Below are 19,114 nucleotides of genomic sequence, written 5' to 3'. Positions count from 1 at the left end.
GAATAGGAGGGTGCCCTTCTTGACATGATGGAAGAAAGGGGGCAGGAATGTAGGTCAAGTCTGCAAAAATATCATAAGAACCCATTGTGCCACCTTAACTGAAATTTAAATCTCCAGGGGCAGAAAATTACAACTGAGCGCTGAAAGAGAGGCGATCTCAGAACAACAGACCTTTGAAAATGCTTAGAGAACCAATGAGGCGTTGGAAGATTGGAGAACACATTGGAGAATATAGTTCCCTAGATTCAAAAAGGGAGAAATGAAGGATCTTGGAAATGACAGACCAGTTAGCTTAATGTTCATAGTGGGCAACTACTGGAATAGGCCATCCAATCATATTTCTGTGCACACTTAGAAAAGAAGTCTACCATTATAAGAGTCAAGAGCAAGCATAAAGAGTCACTTTACAGCATCTCTTTTTACAGCAGTGATTATGGCAGTTACTACTTTGATAGACCAAGGGAATGCTGATGTAATGTATCTTGATTTCAGTGAAGTGTTTCTCAGGATATCCACCATAGACTAGCGTGCCTCTGCTCCTACAATCCAAGAAAAAGGTAATTGCAAACCATTTCTGTATCGTCGCCAAGAAAGCTCTGTCTTCTCCAGGAACTGAATTTGACCTTAGGGCACCTTTACTTTCAACTTGCTTGGACGGTGGGGATAAGAAGCAGAAATGCTACAAGGAAGGAAGAGAGACTGGCTGGCCAATCAGGGAATCTGGCCAATTTAACCAGGCGCATCCCCCATCGCCTTCCTCCTCCCCAATCACTTTGCCTTTTCTGTCCTTTTAGAATAGGAGCCTAAAGTGAAGGACTCTTTCCACCAAGATAATCTAAGCTCTTTTGAAGCTCTCCTTTCCCTCCCTCCCTCCCTTCTTTTCTCCCCCCACCCTTTGAAATGCACATAATGGGTTTTTACAGCTATAGTTTTCAGTCCCACTGATTTCACTGGACATGTAAGAGGAACCCAGAAGAAGCTCTTCCAAGATTGGTTTAATCTAGAGGGGCTGTTTAAATTCTGGCAAGATATGAGAAAAGCATTATACTCTTTCACTTACTGGCACTGATCCATTTCTGAAAGTAATATATAAACTATTATGGACTATTCCCCATAGGCTAGCGTCATACATCAAGCTGAATTTTGGTTTATTGAATAAACCACAATTGGTTGGGTCAGGCAGCACAATTAACCAAACCTACGCCATAGGGCCTTAGCGAAGGGGGTGAGCCCAGTCACAATAGGTGAGACTAGATTCACACATCACCCTAATTTTCCTTGATTTTAATTTAGAAAGTTCAATCTAGCTATTGTGGTTTATGATCCATGGTTTATGGATGTCCACTTGATCCTCCACAATGTGAGAACTAGGCCTGTAGTCTTCATGGGCTTGTCTAACCCCCTAACTGATTGATCATGGGCCATCAAATTGTTGTTGACTCTTAGCGACCACATAGATTCTCTCCATGATCTTCTGCCCCCAACCAGGTCCTTCAGCTCTTCCAACAGTGCCCCCATCTCCAGTGTAACTGAGTCCCACCCCCTTGGTGCTGGTCATCCTCTTCTCTTTCCTTCTACCTTTTCCAGCATCAGAGCTTCTCCAGAAAGCTGGGTCTTTGCATAATGGGTCTTTGCATAAATATGATCATTTGAGCCTGGTCTTTTATGCCTTGAGTGAGGATTCTGGGTTGATTTGTTCAATGATCCCTTTGTTTTCTTGGCTGTCCACGGTGTCCTCAGGAGCCTTCTCCAACACCAAGGTCCAGAACTAATCCCGTAATAGAGTTGAGCAAATTGGAGGTCTCCATTTGTCCAGGGAGCAGTGAATTCTGCGACTTAACTGGGTGTGAAACCACCTTCCTTTTGACTAGTTGGAATCTCTTTTTAACTTCCTAATTTGGGTGGCTCTCTTGGGGGTTTTTTTGGGGGGGGGTCTTTTCAGCACATTTTTAACCCCTCTATTGCTTCCTATTCCTTCATTCCTTTTCTTAGCCAAGCTCAATGCCTCAAACACTGTGAGTTTTCCTTCATATTTTGATTGGGCTTGTCTGCTGCTTCCTGAGTTTTAAGGAAAGTCTCAGAGTCGAGTTGGGTGACGGGATGGACATGTCGGAATCAGTTATTTGGCAATGGTAGGGAAGAGAGTTGCCAGTGGCTTCACCTGAGACAGGTTTTCTGGCTTCCCATTGTAGCCAAGTCAGATCTTGCTTAGTTTTTTGACAGATGCCAACGCAATGCTTGTTTCAAGACTCAGTGACCAGAATTGATACCAGTGAAGGGCATTATTTTGATACACAATTTTATATTCTATATATACACAATGTTATATTTTATATATATATATATATATATATATATATATATATATATATATGCTTCACATAATGTATAACCATACCTGTAACAGTGCACTCTATTTTATTTCTAAAGGGTTAACTTGCTTTTGTTTTGTAAAGAGCACGGTTTCTTCCCCCCTTATCTCTTTGCTGAATGCCGGATTGTCTTCGAATAAGCAATTAGCCGAGTACAAGCTCAATAAAAGTTGCCTTCTAAAGAGCCCAGCATCCCCCACCCCATCTCCCTTAGAACTAGGCAGATGCTGCAAGCCATAACTTAATTCGATACAAGGCTGGTGCTGGCAGGGTTTGTTGTACCAAGCTTTTTGCAACAGTTGTGAGGCCCTGCATTCTAGAGAAAGATAAGAAGAATCTGGTATGCCATTCCCTTGGTAACCAGAAGAAAAAGTTACATTTAAGTTTACCTTCCTAAGAACCACCTTTCACTTGCTCAGACCATCCCAAAAATCCCTTGTATGGGTATGAGGGGATGTACTATCTGATTACAGATTTAAATGTCTATAAAGCCTCTGATGTTTGTTTTGTGAGGTGTGGTTCCATCAACATCTCTTGTTAATGTGTTGATTGGGGTCACCCAGCTGTGTCTTGATCAAAATACATCTGCTATTCATCAGAAGTCTCATCTCAAGTCTTCTTATTGGCTTTTTATTGAAACTTGGGAAATAAAAGTGCCATACACCAGACACGAATGCTGATTGTGGTTTGATTTGTATAGATTCAGCGTGCTGGGTGAATTAAGCCATTATGCGTTTGCAGATCATAACTTACAGTTTAGCCCCGTTGTGGGAACTATTAATTCAACTTTCTTTAAGCAGTGTTTCTCAAACTTGGCAACTATAAGATGTGTGGACTTCAACACCCAGAATTCCCCAGCCAGACATCAGATCCAAGGGAGGCTTGTAGTTTATTTTCCCCCTCCCCCCCAAAAAACCCTCCCATGATGTAAAGCAGTGCTTTTCCAACTTGGCAACTTTAAGCTGTGTGGACTTCAACTCCCAGAATTCCCCAGCCAGCATGGCTGGCTGGGGAATTCTGGAAGTTGAAGTCCACACAGCTTAAAGTTGCCAGGTTGGAAAAACACTGCTTTAAACAGATACCCTTTCAGCCCCAGATCACAGTTCAGGAAGTTTTGCAACGACAAAGTACTTCAAGGCCATACATTTTGCTTTACAATATCGCCCATCTTATTTTGGACTTCTTTCTTATTCTCCTCTGACATCTCTTCTGGAAAAAAGAAAAGAGAACCAAACCTTTCCTCCCCACAAAGCGCGAAAGGGAACGATTAAGAGAGCGAAAAACTCAAGCCGCAGGAAGAAATCCCCGCGCCCGCTTTTGCTCCGGCACTCCACGGGTTAAGGAGAAGAAGTGGCCATTCCTAGAGGGGCTCCGGAAGATGAAAGGGCTGTGAGTTTAGAGGCATAAAAAAAAAAAAATCAAAGTTCCTTCCTGTTTTAATTTCCTGCAGAAGCTGGTGAATGGAAGATGGGAGAAGGTGTTTCTGCGTGGGGAGCGCGCAAAGGGAATGGGGTAAGTGCAGCAATAGGATACAACAAGGGGGAAAGGGCCAGGCGCCTTCCCTCTGCAGAGCTTGGCTTTTAAGAGATGGAGGGCAGGCAGAAATCCAACAGGGATAGCTTTTCCAGCATTCCGGGCAGTCGTGGGGAGAACACTCCCTGCAGCATTTCTGCCTGTCCTTTCCTTTTAAAGGCGAAGCGGCCCTCCTGGGGAGCCAGAAAACGAGACAAGCCAACCTATTGGGCGGGGGGTGTAAAACCCGCCTAAAATCACAAAGAATTCGTGCTGGACCCCAATGAAGTAAATAAAAGGACAGGATGAAGGACATAACCCCGCAGAGAAGGGGAGTCGCATGATCCACCTGCGCAGAGATGCTTTATTCCAGAGCAGTCTATCTTAACAGCTGCTAAAGGAAGCTGCTAACGGATGATGCAGCTTTGGGGGCGGTGTGGGAAATTTCAAAAGGGGGCTCTTTGAGCAGCTGGCTCTGGTGGCTCTCAACGTTTTGTGCGTGTCCCGGCTTGGCTTAACGTTTTTTAAATAAATAATAACATTTGGGGGTGGGGGGTGAAAAGAGTATGGAAAATGTTTCATTTTTGTTTCATGAATGTGGCCGTTAGTTCAGGTCATGAATGGCGAAACTTGAGTCAAGAAGGAAAGGTGGTTTAGACCGTCGGCGTCTCTTTGGCTTATGTTTAGCCGTGGGAAAAGTTCTTGTGTGCGTGGATATCTACCTCACCCGCTCTAATACGGCGTGTTTCCTTGGATTTGGAGTTTTCATTAAAAAGAAAAACAGCGTCAAGGAAGCCAGGTTAAATTTGTGGCTTATTATGAAGGTTCGATGTGGAAAATGTCCATATAGATATTTGAATAATAATGTTTATTGACAGTTCTGCACAAAAGTGTTTGTGTCCCTGTGTGTGTGTCCAGTTAAGTTGTCTTCTTCACTTTCCTTCATTCTTATTTTGCCTGCCATCTATTAGGATTATAATTCCTTGATTTGTCCAAAAATTAATACTTTCAGATGTTTTAGCAGTTGGTTGACAGCCTGGCTTGAATCAGAATGTAATTAAGCCAGCTTAAAAATCTAACCATACAATTAGTTGGCGTTAACCTTTGCTTCTTGATCTCAGCCCTTATTCCCAAAATTCAAAGTGAGATTTAAAACAGCGTGTAGTAAAGATTCAAACAAAGAGTAATGCTCCAGGCCTTTTTGAGCACCATCCTAAAAAATCAAGTCTCCATCATGTCAAGTTCAACTCTGATTTTGTGAACACATCCAGGGAGATTCTGCCATGCAAATACTAACCAGATCCAACTCCTATTAGCTTTTTCAAGATTAGGCAAGGTTGTGAGACTAGCCTGAATCATTACAGTATTCCCTCCTGTAACCTAACAGTCTGTTTCAGTGCTCCCAATAGCCTCATAATAAGTCCTGACTACTTTAGATATTCCTGATACTGACCTTAATTTTCCCCTTTGGAGATTTTTTTTCTTGACTGCCTAATCCACACTCCTGGGATTTCCTTGTGGTCTCCCATCCAAACACTAAGCAGCCTGACCTTGCTTAGCTTCTGATCCTAGAGAAAGGAAATCTAGTGTTACTACCTGCTAAGCTACCTGTTCATCTATTGCAGCAGTATTGTGTAGTAGTTAGAGTGGTGAACAAGGATGTGGGAAATCCCAGTTCAGTTCTCTGCTCAGTTGCAAAGCTCCTGGAAAGAGTCTGAAAGACACTGCCTCAAAGAGCTGCCAGCTGTGTAACTGGAGAGGAGGAAAGAACCATATATTCTATCTTGAACTCATGGGAAAAAAGTGGGGTGCCAATAAAATACACAAAATACTGTAATAATTATTATGAGCTGTTTGGAAGATTTGTTTGGATCAGAAAATAAATTTGGAAATACAAGTTTAAAAACAGAAATAAAGACAGGTCTTTTTTTTATTTATTAGATTTATATCTTGTCATTATTTTGTATTTCAGACTACATAATGCTCCAAGCTCCCTATTTTCCCCACAACAACCTTGTGAGGTGAGTTGGGCTAAGAGAGAGGGACTGGCCCAAAGCCACCTAGCCAGCTTCCATGACTAAGGGAGGATTAGAACACACGATCTCCTGGTTTCTAGTCCAGCACCTTCACCACTGTGTAGATATAGATATATATATATGCCAGTAGAAGAGAACAGATGTAGTTCATGGATGATCTGCGGGGTTCTTGATGTTCTGTGAACTTGGAGGTTTTCCTGCAGACGTTTCATTACCAAGCTGTGTAACATCCTTAGTGCAGCAATGGAGTGTGCTGGCTGTTTATATATAGTAGCTTGTTTTGCCATTCTTGGTTGGAGTGTGGTTTCTTCCTTGATGGCTCCTCGATTAGGTTATTGCACTGATGATGTTACCTTGCCTGGTAATGAAACATCTACAGAAAAACAACAAGCTCTGAGAATATCAAGAACGCAACGTTCAGATATACGGCCAGAGACATGTGAATTTGTACTAGTGATGCACTTTTTACACTGAAAGATGTGATTTAAATGTTATAATGAAAATGTTGTTGGGAGTTGATTTGTTCCGAGTATTTGTTATTCAGTCTTTCACATAAAGATTCACGGTGTGGCTCATTATCAGTGGAGAAAAATTAAATATAGCACCAAACGATGAAAGCACGTACTCAACTCCACTGGAGTTGGGCAGCCCATAAATTTAAATAAAATAGCAATCATAGTAATAGTAATAATAATGATGATAATTCTTTCAGAATAGTTGCTGAAAATGCTTTGCAATCATCAGGCTTAAAGTGATGCTTAGATTTGTATAATAAGTGTTCGTTTTGATTTCTTCACAAAATGTTTTGTCAGTTGAGTATAAGGACCAGATGGTTAGCAGTGCTTTTAGCTATCCTTGCCTGACCTCAAAAAACTAAATGGGGGTGGATCTGATTAGTACTTAGAAAGGAGATCATCAGGAAATATCTGATCGGTAGACTAGATGGAGAAATTAAAGGCTGTTAGCCTTGATGGCAGTGGGTCTGGCTCTGAAGGCCATCTACTGGGAGACCGGTGGACTTCCTTGTCCAGTTGGTGGGCCACTGGGGGAACACTCTTCTGGACCAGATGGGCCTAGAGTCTGATCCAGCAGGCACCGTTATGTTCTGAAGAAGGCAAAGCTAAACCATATCTGTAGTTGTTTGGCAGCCATTTGCCAACCATATGTTGCCAAATAACATTTCATGGATGAAAATCTCCAAGTGTCTGGCTTCCCACAAAGGAGACTTGACCTTTCTTTCTGCATAATCATGGAACCTTTATTTGGAACAAATCATGGAAATATATATAGTTTGTGTGTGTGTGTGTGTGTGAATAAAGAAGAGATCTATTCTCATTTATTTATTTACTGACTGACTGACTGACTGACTTATTTATTTATTTATTTATTTGATTTCTACAGCTGCGCATCTGAACAAGTGACTCTGGACAATCGTAAATCATAACCCTATTGCACAAATAGGCTTATCACGGCTCCTTCTAGGTCACACAAGGAAAAAAAGACCTGGAACAGAAGACCTTCCTTCCCCAGTGAAATTTGGATTGTAATTATTCCCATTTTACAAGTGGGAAATTGAGCTCCAGAAAACAAACTTTTCCCCAATCTAGTTGACTCAATGGGGCAATCTGTCAGGGCAGAGGTGGGCAGCCAGGGGCACTTCAGATATTTTCAGATTCCTTTTCTCATTAGTCCAGGTGATGTTGCCAAGGCTCAGAGAGATGCAGATTGAAATCAAACAGCATTTGGGGGGTCACGAGTTCCCCATATCTGCATCAGGAAGAATGTCTTCCCCGTCTGCCTCCAGATTGCCTTTTTCTTCTCTCATCTACTGGAAGACAGACAAAATTACAGATTAATTATTGACAACACTAGGAGCTTCTCAAATTGTGGATTTCAACTTCTGTGTGTGTGTGTGTGTGCACGCACACACACTTTTTTTTTTAAGCCAATCAGGTTTTCTCCAGCAAAGCGGGAGTGCAGTCAATACTCGCTCACGGTTTGCCGAGCAGGCAATCAATATTATTCATTGGGGGAGCATACAAATTCATTTATCATTTTAGGAGTTTGCAGTATTACAAAATCTCCCTGGGCTGCCCCACACCTTGTTTTTTCAGAGTGAGTAATGTTTATTTTTTATCTGCGCACAAAATGGAACGAGGAGTTCCGTAAAAGCTTAACATCATGGTTCCCCTTTTCCATTCATCTGCATCCCACCCATGATCCCTGGTTCCTTTGTCTGTTCTTTTCCAGCTCCTCTGCAGAGAGCCGCCTGCCTCAGTAAACTAGAGTGAATGGCGTAACCAGGGAAGCCATGAGAATGCCTGTTGCTTGCTGAGCACCCTTCTATGAGAACTTGTCCAGGAATTCCCAGCTTCAGCCAGGCATTTGATCCAGCCCATGCTGAGGACTAGGAAGTGTCCTAGGGAAGGGGCTGGCTGACCACGGATGAGGCCCATCCAGACTTGGGACAAAATGGCTGCCAAGGAGGGGTCACAGTCAAGCTTTGGCCTCCGGTTTCATGCTGAGCTGGAGCAAGGAGTGCATCCGCGGATTAAAATGGAGGAGGAGGAGCCACCTGGTTCCACATCAGGAGAAGGATTGGAGGAAGCTCCTCACCTCCTTCAGGCTGGGAGTATTCGGGAGTTCCTGCAAAGGCCGTCTGGAGACCAGGAAGCTGGAGATGGGCTCCTTCAACGGTGGGAGGCCCAGTGGCAGGAGTTTCTGAAGAAGCTGGAATACCCTCACTCAGAATGGGAGACGCCCCAGTTGCTGGAGGAGCCCACCCCGTGGGACAATACCAAGGCCTTCCTAGCATCCTTTGAGCAAGTGGCCCAGGCCTGCCAGTGGCCCCGAGAGGACTGGATGGCCCGTCTCTTGCCAGCCCTCAGCGGGGAGGCAGAGCAGATCTTCAGCAATCTGGATACCAGAGACCGGGTGGACTATGACAAGGTGAAGGCGGCCATCTTGAGGGGGGATGCCATTTCCAGGGAGCGTCAGCGGCAGAACTTCCGTCGTTTTTGCTATCAAGAGGCCGAAGGTCCGAGGGGCGTCTACAGCCAGCTCCAGAAACTTTGTCATCGGTGGCTGAAGGTAGAGAGACACTCCAAGGAGCAGATCCTGGAGCTGCTGATCCTGGAGCAGTTTCTGGCCATCCTGCCCCCAGAGATGCAAAGTTGGGTCCGGGAACATGGCCCCGAGACGTGCTCCCAGGCGGTGGGCCTGGCTGAGGATTTCCTGCAAAGGCAACGAGCTGAGGCGGGTTGGGAAGAACAGGTGAGCTTTGGAGGCCCTGGGCTTTCTGTGCAGCAAGATGCTGCAGCTGAGTTCACACAATGTGGTAAGCCCCAAATCTGGATTAACAATTCAGTTCCGATGTTTTGTTCATGAACAGTGGTGTGAACTGAAGGCTGAGGTCTTGCAACTGCTGAAATGCAAGCTACCCAACCCTGTTTTGCAGGCACTCTCAAATTCTGTGATAATGCAACCCCTTAAAATGATAAATTAATTTTGTGAGCCCCCGTCATCTCATCCAGGAAAACTGATGAATTTATTGGGGTTATGGGTTATTGGGAAGAAATAAGTATAATATTACTTTTACTAATTAAAAATTAAACTATACATCAGAAGGGTTCTCAGATGTTATGGTGACCCAGCTGGCGACCACAGGCTGGCCGAAGCAAAGTGGAAGCAAGTTTTGACCGTGCTTCCACTTTATTTACGTAAGCCTGATCACACATTTAAAAAGAATGTGTGACTCACAATTTGAAACCCCTGCTGTAGACTACAAATAGTCCTCACTTAGCAACAGTAATTGGGACTGGAATTTCCATCGCTAAGCGATGCGGTCATAAAGCGTGATGTCACATCTGCATCGCTTAGCAATGGCAATCCTGGCAGTCCCTGTTGCCGTCATGAAGTGAGGATCACAGGTCGTTAAGCGAGGACCTCCTCATGACTTCCTGCCAATTTCCCACAAGCAAAGTCAATGGGGAAGCTGGCAGGAAGTTGCGAGTCCCAGATGGCTCACAAGCAGGCCTGCAGGCGGGTAAGTGGCTGCTGCCAGGTAGGGGAGGGTGTGAGCGACTTTGTGGAGCAACTTGCAACCTTCCTGCTGGTTTCCCCATTGACTTTGCTTGTGGGAAGCTGGCAGGAAAGGTCGCAAATGGCGATCACGTGACTGCAGGACATTGCGATGGTCGTAAGTGCGAGGCAGTTGCCAAGTGCCAAGATCACGATCACATGACCACAGGGGTGCTGGGATGGCCAGAACTTCAAGGACCAGTCCTATGTCCCCCTTGTTCAGTGCCATTGGAACTTTGAACAGTCGTCGATGAATGGTCATTAACCGAGGACTACCTACATTGTACAAATCCAATTTTAGTTACAATTTTACTCTTAAAATGATATCTTCCACAGCAGTATAGAGTGTCTTCAAGATCAAACCTGCATTTGAGAGCCACTGTGGGGTAATGGTTGAAAGTGCTAGACTAGGGGTGGGAAGTCCCACGTTCTGCTCCCCACTCAGTCATGGAAGCTCCCTGAAGGACTCTGGATGAGTCTGTCCCTCTTTGCCCATGAACCAGAGTGGGGTAGTGAGGAAGCGGCTGGACTAGGAGTGAGGAGACCCATGTTCTGGTCCCCCTTTGGTCATGGAAGCTTTCATTGTGATCCCTCCTTGACAGTGATTTTGTCCCACATCTGGATTGGCCTTCTCAATAGTCTAACTCAGCATTTCTCGACCTTGGCCACATGAAGACGTGTGGACTTCAACTCCCAGAATTCCCCAGCCAGCCATGCTGGCTGGGGAGTTCTGGGAGTTGAAGTCCACACGTCTTCAAGTGGCCAAGGTCGAGAAACACTGCCTTAGTGCCTCTTCATCCAAATTTTTCCTTGAAGTGATGTTTCCCTTTTCCTTCCAGGAGCTGGGACCCATTGAAGAGATAGCCCTGGATTTCTCCGAGGGGGAGGAGTCACCATCAAACGAGGCTGATGGGGAGGTTGAGGACAGAGATGTTGGTTCCCTGGGTGAGAGTAAATGAATTTTTTCTTCCCCTCCTTTTTTGGAAAAAAGCACGGTTCTTTCCTGTAATAATCCATCAACTTTGCAGCAAACCCTACCAATGAGAATCTGAAATAACAGAACAAAAAATTGGTGGCCACAAGCAAGAAAATAGGAGCGGAATGATGCCTTGTGTAGCTGGGTATCCAGATTTTTGGTATATGTATGTGTATATGCACACATATGCGTATGGACGTGTACCCCCAGGACTGCTCTGCATTTGAGCTGAAGGATCGAAAAGGTGTCAACTCCGGGGTTACCCAATCCCAAAGGTTAAACATGATGGAGCTTTTCAACATGTATCCTGACTTGTAGTCCGATCTCATATTTCAAAGGGCTTTATTTGCATATAACTTAAGGGAGGCAAAAACTGCCAACTCTCCCGCCCCCCCTTTTTATTATTTTACTTTTCTGACAGCCTACGAGGAGGAGATGAAACTAAGAACTTTCTCCCACTAGCCTCCTTCAATAAGGCTGCAATAAATATGGGATCTCTGATATAATATTCTGAGAACAGTGCCCCTCAGGCTCCTTGTCCACCCAATGGCTGATAAATTGATTAAATAAATCAACAAAGGGGGAAGAAGCCATGCTAGTTGGCTGGTTTAGCCTAACACTGCTTTTCTTTTTATTATTTTTATGTTAATACCATATTTAATGTTTCCTTTTGGTTTTTGTGGGTGCAGGGTGGACGTGCAGTAACGAGAAGATGGCCCACGCTGAAAGTTTTGATCACATTTTGAGCAAGACCCTGAAACGGGGGAGACCGGAAAACAAAGCTTCTCACTTTGGGGACCAGGAAGATGCTTTGGAGGGGTGGTACCGAGCCGAGAGGAAAAAAGGAAATACCTTGCAAGAGAGGGAGGAAGCCTCTCTTCTGTGGGAGGATGAGGAACAGCTGGATGGTCCCAGGGATGAGCCGAGATTCCACGAAGGCAAAGACGCCTGTCTGGTGGGTGGGTGGAGTTTCAGGCAGAGATCAGACCTTATCAAACACGAGAAAACCGACCCTTACAAATGCTCTGACGGTGGGAAGAGCTTCAAAGTGATTTCTCACTGCGTTTCCCGTAAAGAAAATGATGAAGAGAGGAAGCCCCACAGGTGCCCCGACTGTGGGAAGTCTTTTATTGCCAAAGCCCACCTGATTATTCATCAGAGGATCCACACTGGAGAGAGGCCATTTAAATGCCTGTCCTGTGGAAAGACCTTCACCCAGCGCTCGAACCTCACTGTCCATCAGCGGATCCACACAGGAGTAAAACCTTTCCAGTGCTCAGACTGTGGGAAAAGCTTTTGCTCCAGTACCAACCTCAGCAAACACCAGAGTGTTCATGTGAAGGGAAACCCATATAAATGTTTAGCTTGTGGGAAAAGCTTCAAGATTCATTCCCATTTTATCGCTCATAAAAGGATCCATGCGAGGAGGAAACTCCACACGTGTCCCGATTGTGGGAAGTCGTTCCTCGCTGCATTGCATCTCATCATACACCAGCGAATCCATACGGGAGAGAAACCCTATAAATGCTTAGAGTGCGGGAAAACCTTTAGCCAGAATGCTCACCTGAAAGTGCACCAGAGAATCCACAAAAAAGGAAAGATGTTCCAGTGCTCCGACTGTGGAGAAAGCTTCCATTCCAGGTTGAACCTTAGCCAACATCAAACCCTACATGCAGACGAGAACCCCTATAAATGCACGGAATGCGGGAAGTCCTTCCGCCTGAACTCTCACCTGATTGCTCACAGGAGGAATCACGCGGCCAAAAAACCCCATAAGTGCTCCTACTGCGGGAAAGCTTTCTTTACCAAATCCTACTTCATCATCCATCAGAGAATCCACACCGGGGAGAGGCCGTTCAAATGCTTGACGTGTGGGAAATGTTTCAGCCAGAGTTCCCATCTGAATGTCCACAAACGCACCCACACCGGGGTGAAGCCATTCCCGTGTTCTCACTGCGGACAGAGTTTCAGCTCTAGTACCAACCTCCTTAAGCATCAAAGAATCCACACAGGAGAAAATCTGTACATATGTTCCGACTGTGGGAAGAGCTTCAAAGTGCATTCTCACCTGATTGCTCATAAGAGAATGCACGCGGCCAAGAAACCTCATAAGTGCTCCTATTGTGGGAAATCCTTCTTTGCCAAGTCGTACCTCATCATCCACCAGAGGATCCACACCGGAGAGAGGCCCTACAAATGCCTGGCCTGTGGCAAAAGTTTCACGCAGAGCTCCAATCTTACGGTTCACGAACGAACCCACACCGGGAAAAACCCGTTCCAGTGTTCAGACTGCGGGAAAAGCTTCAAGGTGAGCTCTCACCTCCTCGCACACAAGAAGATTCACGAAACGAAGAAACCCCACAAGTGCTCGTACTGCAGCAAATCCTTTGTTTTCAAATCGTATTTGATCATACACGAGCGAATGCACACGGGCGAGAGACCATTCAAATGCCTCGCGTGTGGCAAAAGCTTTAGTCAGAGTTCCCACCTTAACGTTCATAAAAGAACTCACTTGGGGAAGAAGCCGTTCCAGTGTTCCGAATGCGGGAAATGTTTTCGCGTGAGTTCTCAACTCCTTGCCCACAAAACCATTCACACAGCAAAAAAGTCATACAGCAACACGAATAGTAATAGCAACAGCAACACGAATAGTAATAATAATAGCAATAGTAATAAATGCCTGGATTGTGGGAAAACATTTATTTCCAAATCCTACCTTATCATCCATCAGAGAATCCACACTGGAGAGAGACCCTACAAATGTATGGTGTGTGGGAAGTGTTTCAGCCAGAGTTCGCATCTGACGGTCCATCAAAAGACCCACCGCAGAGTGAAGATGTTTCAGTGTTCTGAGTGCGAGGAGAGTTTCAATTCCCACATGAAGTTGCTTAAGCACCAGAGGATCCATATGAAAGGGAACCCCTTCCAGTGCCTGGATTGTGGGAAATCGTTTGTCACCAAATCGCAACTCATCATCCATCAGAGAAGCCACACAGGGGAGAGGCCGTACAAATGCTTGGACTGCGGGAAAGGATTCAGCCAGAGCTCCAACCTTATCAGGCACCAGAGGATACACTCGGGGGAGAACCCCTATAAATGCTCAGACTGTGGGAAAAGCTTCTGTTCGCATGAGAACCTTATTAAACATCAGAGAATCCACACCTAAGCAAACGAAATCCCGAACGAGCTGTCTGTAAGAGGTTATGGACCATTGCACTGTATCAGCCAAGTGTGTATGGGGGAGACCATATTACCGCAAACACCACACTGCTGTTTTGCTGTCACAACTCAAGAATTTGCTGCTCATCAGACCATCAGCGGAAGAGATGAATTATGTAATTGCAGAGAAATGGGGAAACCTCTCAGGCGGAGATTCTCCCCTGTATTGAAAAGCCTGTGCTCAGAACCTGAACTCAATACTGGTTCTAAACTGAGGAGCTAAGAGTGGTCAGAATGTGTTAATCTACATGCCATCAGCCAGCTGCAGCCATTTTCAAAGAATGATTCTTAACTACCACAAGCCAAGCCGTCTCTTTGCAAAAGCTTCCAGATCATGTCTGTTAACTGGTCTCTCCAGATAAGTTTCTTCTTTTAATCTGACTTTTCTTCAGGCCCTCGGGCAGCATACAAGGGGATCTCCTTGTATTTTATCTCCACAAACAACAACTCTGCCAGGTAGGTTCAGCTGAGAGAGAGCCCCAGTCCTCCAGGGAGGTTCCGAAGCTAAGAATTGACCTGAACCTGGATCTCCATCATCCTGGTCCACCTCCATAATCGCTACCCTGCATTTATCTAGGAGTCTCTTCTGCTAGCTAGAACTTTTCATTCACCTAGCCACCATTGTCTACCCTAGAGACAGGCAATCCAGATGGACTACAGTCTCCATACGCCCAAAGATTGTGGGTGGTAGTTTAAAGCATGTCAAAGATTGGGGGTTATGACAGCTGGAGCTTAGTCTTGCTTTCTTCTGACTAGCAACAGTTCTCTAGATCTCGGGCGGAGCAGGCTCTTTCTGGTCCCCTTGTTGGCTGCTCCTTGTTATTAAAATACCAGGGATTCAGTTGGACCATCTTCAGGAAGACACGCTCCTGTCTCTGAGCTCAAAGGAGATTTTTTTTTTCACAGCTGTTGAAACACGTAGTGTGTGGAAAAACTGCATAAGTGTGGGACTTCCTAAATTCCTGTAAAAAGGGGGAAATGGCGATGGTAGGGCCAGTCCAGGAGAAAAGCCATAGAAATACTTTGTTTGTGGCTCTTGGTGGATTTTCAGGTGCCACAAGTCTAGTATTTTCTGTCAGATGTCTTAGAATCGGCACAGAACACAAGAAAGTGGATTTTAAAATGGTCTTCTGTTTAAAAAGCAAGTCTGCTGGCCAGCTTTCAGCCTCTTGGGTGTTTTTCTAAAAGTGTTTTTTTTTCAATGCATTGATGAAGTCAGATTCCAGTTGACCCAACCAACACCACCAGCGCTCTGCAGCTAAGAAAATGGTTGTGAGAATGTGTTGCTAGTGGCTAATTGGAGAAGACCCTGTTTCTCCTTGTCTTCCTCTGGAAACGTGTGGAGATCATCAACCTGTTTTCACAAGCAGTGGCAAGAAATTCTTGATTTTGCAGGTTTTGATATGGCCATCCAGCCTTCTCTGTTTGCTGCCTCCCAAAGGACAGAGACAAAGTCTTAGCAAACAACAATTTCTCCCTTTTTTTTGGAGCGGGGGAGTTGGAGTTTGTTCAGTTGCCACCTATGTCCCTGCTCAGAAGAAAGGAAGGATCAAAAAGCAGTGACAAGCTTTGAAGAAAAACTAAAAAGCAGTATAAGAAAACTTGTCATGATATTTCCCGCGTGGTCATCTCATGGGGGTTGTAGTTTTACAGCTTGAACTTCAGCCGTGTCATATTCTCTTGCCTATAAAATGGAGGCAGCCAAAAATGCCTGTCTTTAAATTGGAAATGATGGGAACCTTAAGGCACACATCCAGGTAGAAATTGTGTGGGGCAGGCCGTTCCCAGATGTGATGTCACAAAGGCATCGTCCAATCAGAAATATTGATATTCCCCAGGCTTGGTTCCCTTGTCACCCTATAGGATGTCATCTTAGGATTTTGGCTTCAGAAAGGGGCAAGAAATCTTTGCTGTGGGTGACATCATGGGGGAACCCCAGTCGGGGGCCAGGGGCCTTTATATAAGCTTCTCCCTCCCATCTCAGAAATCGTGAACAGTAGCTAGGTTCACATTTACAGTACAGTACAGATGCCATTTAAATCCGTGTTTCTCAAACTTGGCAACTTTTAAGATGTGTGGACTTCAACTCCCAGAAGTTCAACTTCAATTCCCCTGCTGGTTGGGGAATTCTGGGAGTTGAAGTCCACACATCTTAACGTTGCTAAGGTTGAGAAACAGTGATTTAAATCCTGCAAGGTGCCCCGGATTGCTAAAGTCAGATGCTTTGGGAAACTGTGAAGCATTTAAGACGTTGGGCATCTCTCTGGGCCAGGGAGGTAGACAACCCATGGCACACGAGGAGTATCTGTCCTTCCCATTTTTAATCAATCAAGGAACCTTCTCTTCCTTTGTTGATGGTTTTTGGTAGCATCCTTGCCTGTTGATGGTGATGTCCCAAATAAAGAAGAAGACCTCTTATTGAACTGAGGGGAAGTTATAGCAAAGAATAATAGGGAATGATAGCAAAGGATAGCAAACCATAGGAACTTATAGGAAAGAATGGCAGAATCACTGATAAATAATGCTCTCCAGGCTGCCAGCTGTGTCTCCCTCTCTTTTAGCTGAGTCCGTGTACTGTCTGCGCACAGTGCTTGGCCAGGTGAAGAAAGCACTAGGAGTCTTCATCCTGGCCCCCCTCCCAGAGCCCAGATATTGCCATGTTAGAAAGACTGAGAGATGTAGTGGTGATGCCAAGGGGCATCTGGGCATCCTTTCACAGCAGCTGCTGAAGGGCGCACACTGACTGATTTCATCCCTCTGTTTCCTTCAAAATAAACCAAAACGCAGCAATATAAGCAACTCTAGGAGTCCTGGGGCTTAGTGACTGTAAAAAAAAAAATGCCAACAAGAGAAACGAGAGCAAAGTTCTAAAAGAAGAGGTGGACGATTTGACATTGCAAAAAGAATACAGAACCTCTAAGGGGAAAAAACTGCTTTTTTTTGGTATTATTTGGAGCATTTCTGAGCACGGCGGCTATACGCAGGAATAGTTTGCTGGGCTTTTGAAATGGGAAGTCTTTGCACGCACAAAATACGGTATCAGCTATAAAATAGGTGGAAAGTGTTATCCATCAATGGAAAGTCAACCTCTCTCCCATCATCATCACCATAATCCAGCCTCGAGAGGCCCTTGGACACCCATCGAGGGTCCCACTACCCCTCCGTCATCCAATTCCTCTGTTCTAGTAGGAAAATCTCAACTTGAGCGCTCAGGAAAGCACAGGCAATGCCAAGGTCTCAGTTCTCCTGTCCAAATCATTGTACACCAAGTTACGCCGAAGTATGCGCCACAGGGCACCATCCTGCACAGAGGAAAAGTTGGCTAAAGTCCTGTGAAATCCACTTTGCATCTTGATGGTCTGGAAAAGCAGGGAGCAAACCGCAGGAGGGAGGAGAAGACACAAACTGAAGAAAAGTAGTTTGGAAAGGGACTTCCAGATCAGACATTTACTGTGGAAACATCCTTCCTCCTCCACAAAGTAGGATGGGGGAAAGAAGACCCCCTCAATATGGTCTTCCATTTAGAGCACGTGAGTAGCACCATTACTCCTAAGCCTTTTCCTCCTTTCCAGGGTATAAAAACACTTTTAAGATGGAAACGTTGACGGTGTCTTGGGAGCGGCAAAGCTCTCCATTGTCCATCAGGCAAAACCGAAGATAAAAGGTTGTTGTTAATAAGATCATCGGAATATTAAAATGGGAGGGGGGAAATTGGTAAAAAGGAAGGGGAAACTAAGAGTAGGAATTGTCCCAGCGCTCACAATATTGAAATGCCTTTGGAGTAGATGTTTGAAATGGAAAAGATTGCTATGACGTTGAGTTTAGGAACAAAAGGGATGCTGGAAGTAGGTGACTGTGATGGAGAATTCAAAGAAATACTGAAAAGATGTAGAAGGAAATGAGTGGGAAATGCTGTTGAGACCAGAGGATTTCCCCGTTAGAGTCGCTTATCTTTCCTGGACGTACGTTAGACAGAATTTAAGATGGGCTGTTTTGTGTCCGTTACTTTGAATAAAGTGTTTATAAAATGCTGTATGGGGAAAAAAACGGGACAGCTATAGCAACGGGAGACCCGGAAACCGCCAATTTTATGGACGCTCGAGAAGGGGATGAAAGCTTCGATGTAGTTTATATCAGATGCACAGCTTTGGCTTTCTGCAAAGAAAGAACGATATGCAACTAAAAAGAGACTCCCGTTATGGTGCCCCGCGAGTAAGAATGAAAAATCTCTTTACAGTTTGCCAAAATTAAAGAGAAGTGTAACATCTTCGTACATTTCTTGTAAGTATGAAAAATGATAATAAAATATATATCTATACAAAACTTCAGTGTGGGATGCTTGAGGGCTGCCCAAACACACACCACAGGTTGGAAAATCTTACCCAAATTCATTTCAAGAAAACCAAAATAGAAAGGACCTTCCAAATGCCGCATTCATACCCCTGAGATCGTTGTCGTGGTTTAATACGCTTCACAGAGATGTTGCAAAAGGTTTGATAATGGTGAATTCATGCAGACAAGGGGCAGTGTGGAGGGAGAGAGTTCTGTGCAGTGCAAAGTTTTCTGCGGGGGTTTATTTCATCATCAGACTCTGGCCTACAGCCGAGATTTGTCTTCCTTCTCACCCAATGGAAAATTGGAAAGAAATTATGTAAAGGGGTTGAGAACACTGTCTGACTATCTGCCAGGACTATCCAGAAAGAGAACAGAACAGGATCAAATTTAGTGTGGGGAGTGAAGCCAGCCAAAGAAAGATCAAGCTTCAAACTGGACCAGATCCGGCCAGGGGCCGCGGAGAAAAAAAAAACAGAAAAAAAGTGAAAGGGGCCGGGAAATGGCTCAGAATGTCACCACCTGCTCCATTCTAAGCCCCCTCCCTCCCTCCCTGGTCAGGTGACCCAGAGGGCAACATACACGCT

General features: G+C 44.9%; 1 protein-coding gene across 3 annotated transcripts; it reads left to right on the top strand.

The window, feature by feature from the left end:
* Nucleotides 1-3,765: 3,765 nt before the first annotated feature.
* Nucleotides 3,766-18,150, top strand: LOC112542114 (uncharacterized). 3 transcript variants are annotated; one of them, XM_088129345.1, is made up of 5 exons: nucleotides 3,818-3,884; nucleotides 7,322-7,463; nucleotides 8,171-9,193; nucleotides 10,840-10,945; nucleotides 11,666-18,150. In XM_088129345.1, the coding sequence occupies exons 3-5, from the start codon at nucleotides 8,366-8,368 to the stop codon at nucleotides 14,140-14,142; spliced, it is 3,411 nt and encodes a 1,136-aa protein (XP_087985471.1). In that variant the 5' UTR covers nucleotides 3,818-3,884; nucleotides 7,322-7,463; nucleotides 8,171-8,365; the 3' UTR covers nucleotides 14,143-18,150. The 3 variants fall into 3 exon arrangements, with proteins under 3 accessions (XP_025029863.1, XP_087985471.1, XP_025029865.1); XM_025174095.2 differs by lacking the exon at nucleotides 7,322-7,463 and having other exon boundaries at nucleotides 3,766-3,884; XM_025174097.2 differs by having other exon boundaries at nucleotides 7,322-9,193.
* The last annotated feature ends 964 nt before the right edge of the window (nucleotides 18,151-19,114 follow it).

Source organism: Python bivittatus, unplaced genomic scaffold (assembly GCF_059951505.1).
Source record: "Python bivittatus isolate LINGU-HERP-01145 unplaced genomic scaffold, Pbiv_v1 ctg000810_np1212, whole genome shotgun sequence".
Lineage (NCBI taxonomy): Eukaryota > Metazoa > Chordata > Lepidosauria > Squamata > Pythonidae > Python > Python bivittatus.
Note: the sequence above shows the minus strand (reverse complement) of the source record. Positions and strands in the feature narration are given on the sequence as shown.

Excerpts from the sequence above, each read along its gene's own strand:
- LOC112542114 (XM_025174095.2), top strand. The coding sequence starts at position 8,366 with ATGAGGCCCATCCAGACTTGGGACAAAATGGCTGCCAAGGAGGGGTCA. Across the intron at positions 9,194-10,839 it reads AGGCGGGTTGGGAAGAACAG|GAGCTGGGACCCATTGAAGA; the intron begins GTGAGCTTTGGA and ends TTTTCCTTCCAG. Across the intron at positions 10,946-11,665 it reads CAGAGATGTTGGTTCCCTGG|GGTGGACGTGCAGTAACGAG; the intron begins GTGAGAGTAAAT and ends TTGTGGGTGCAG.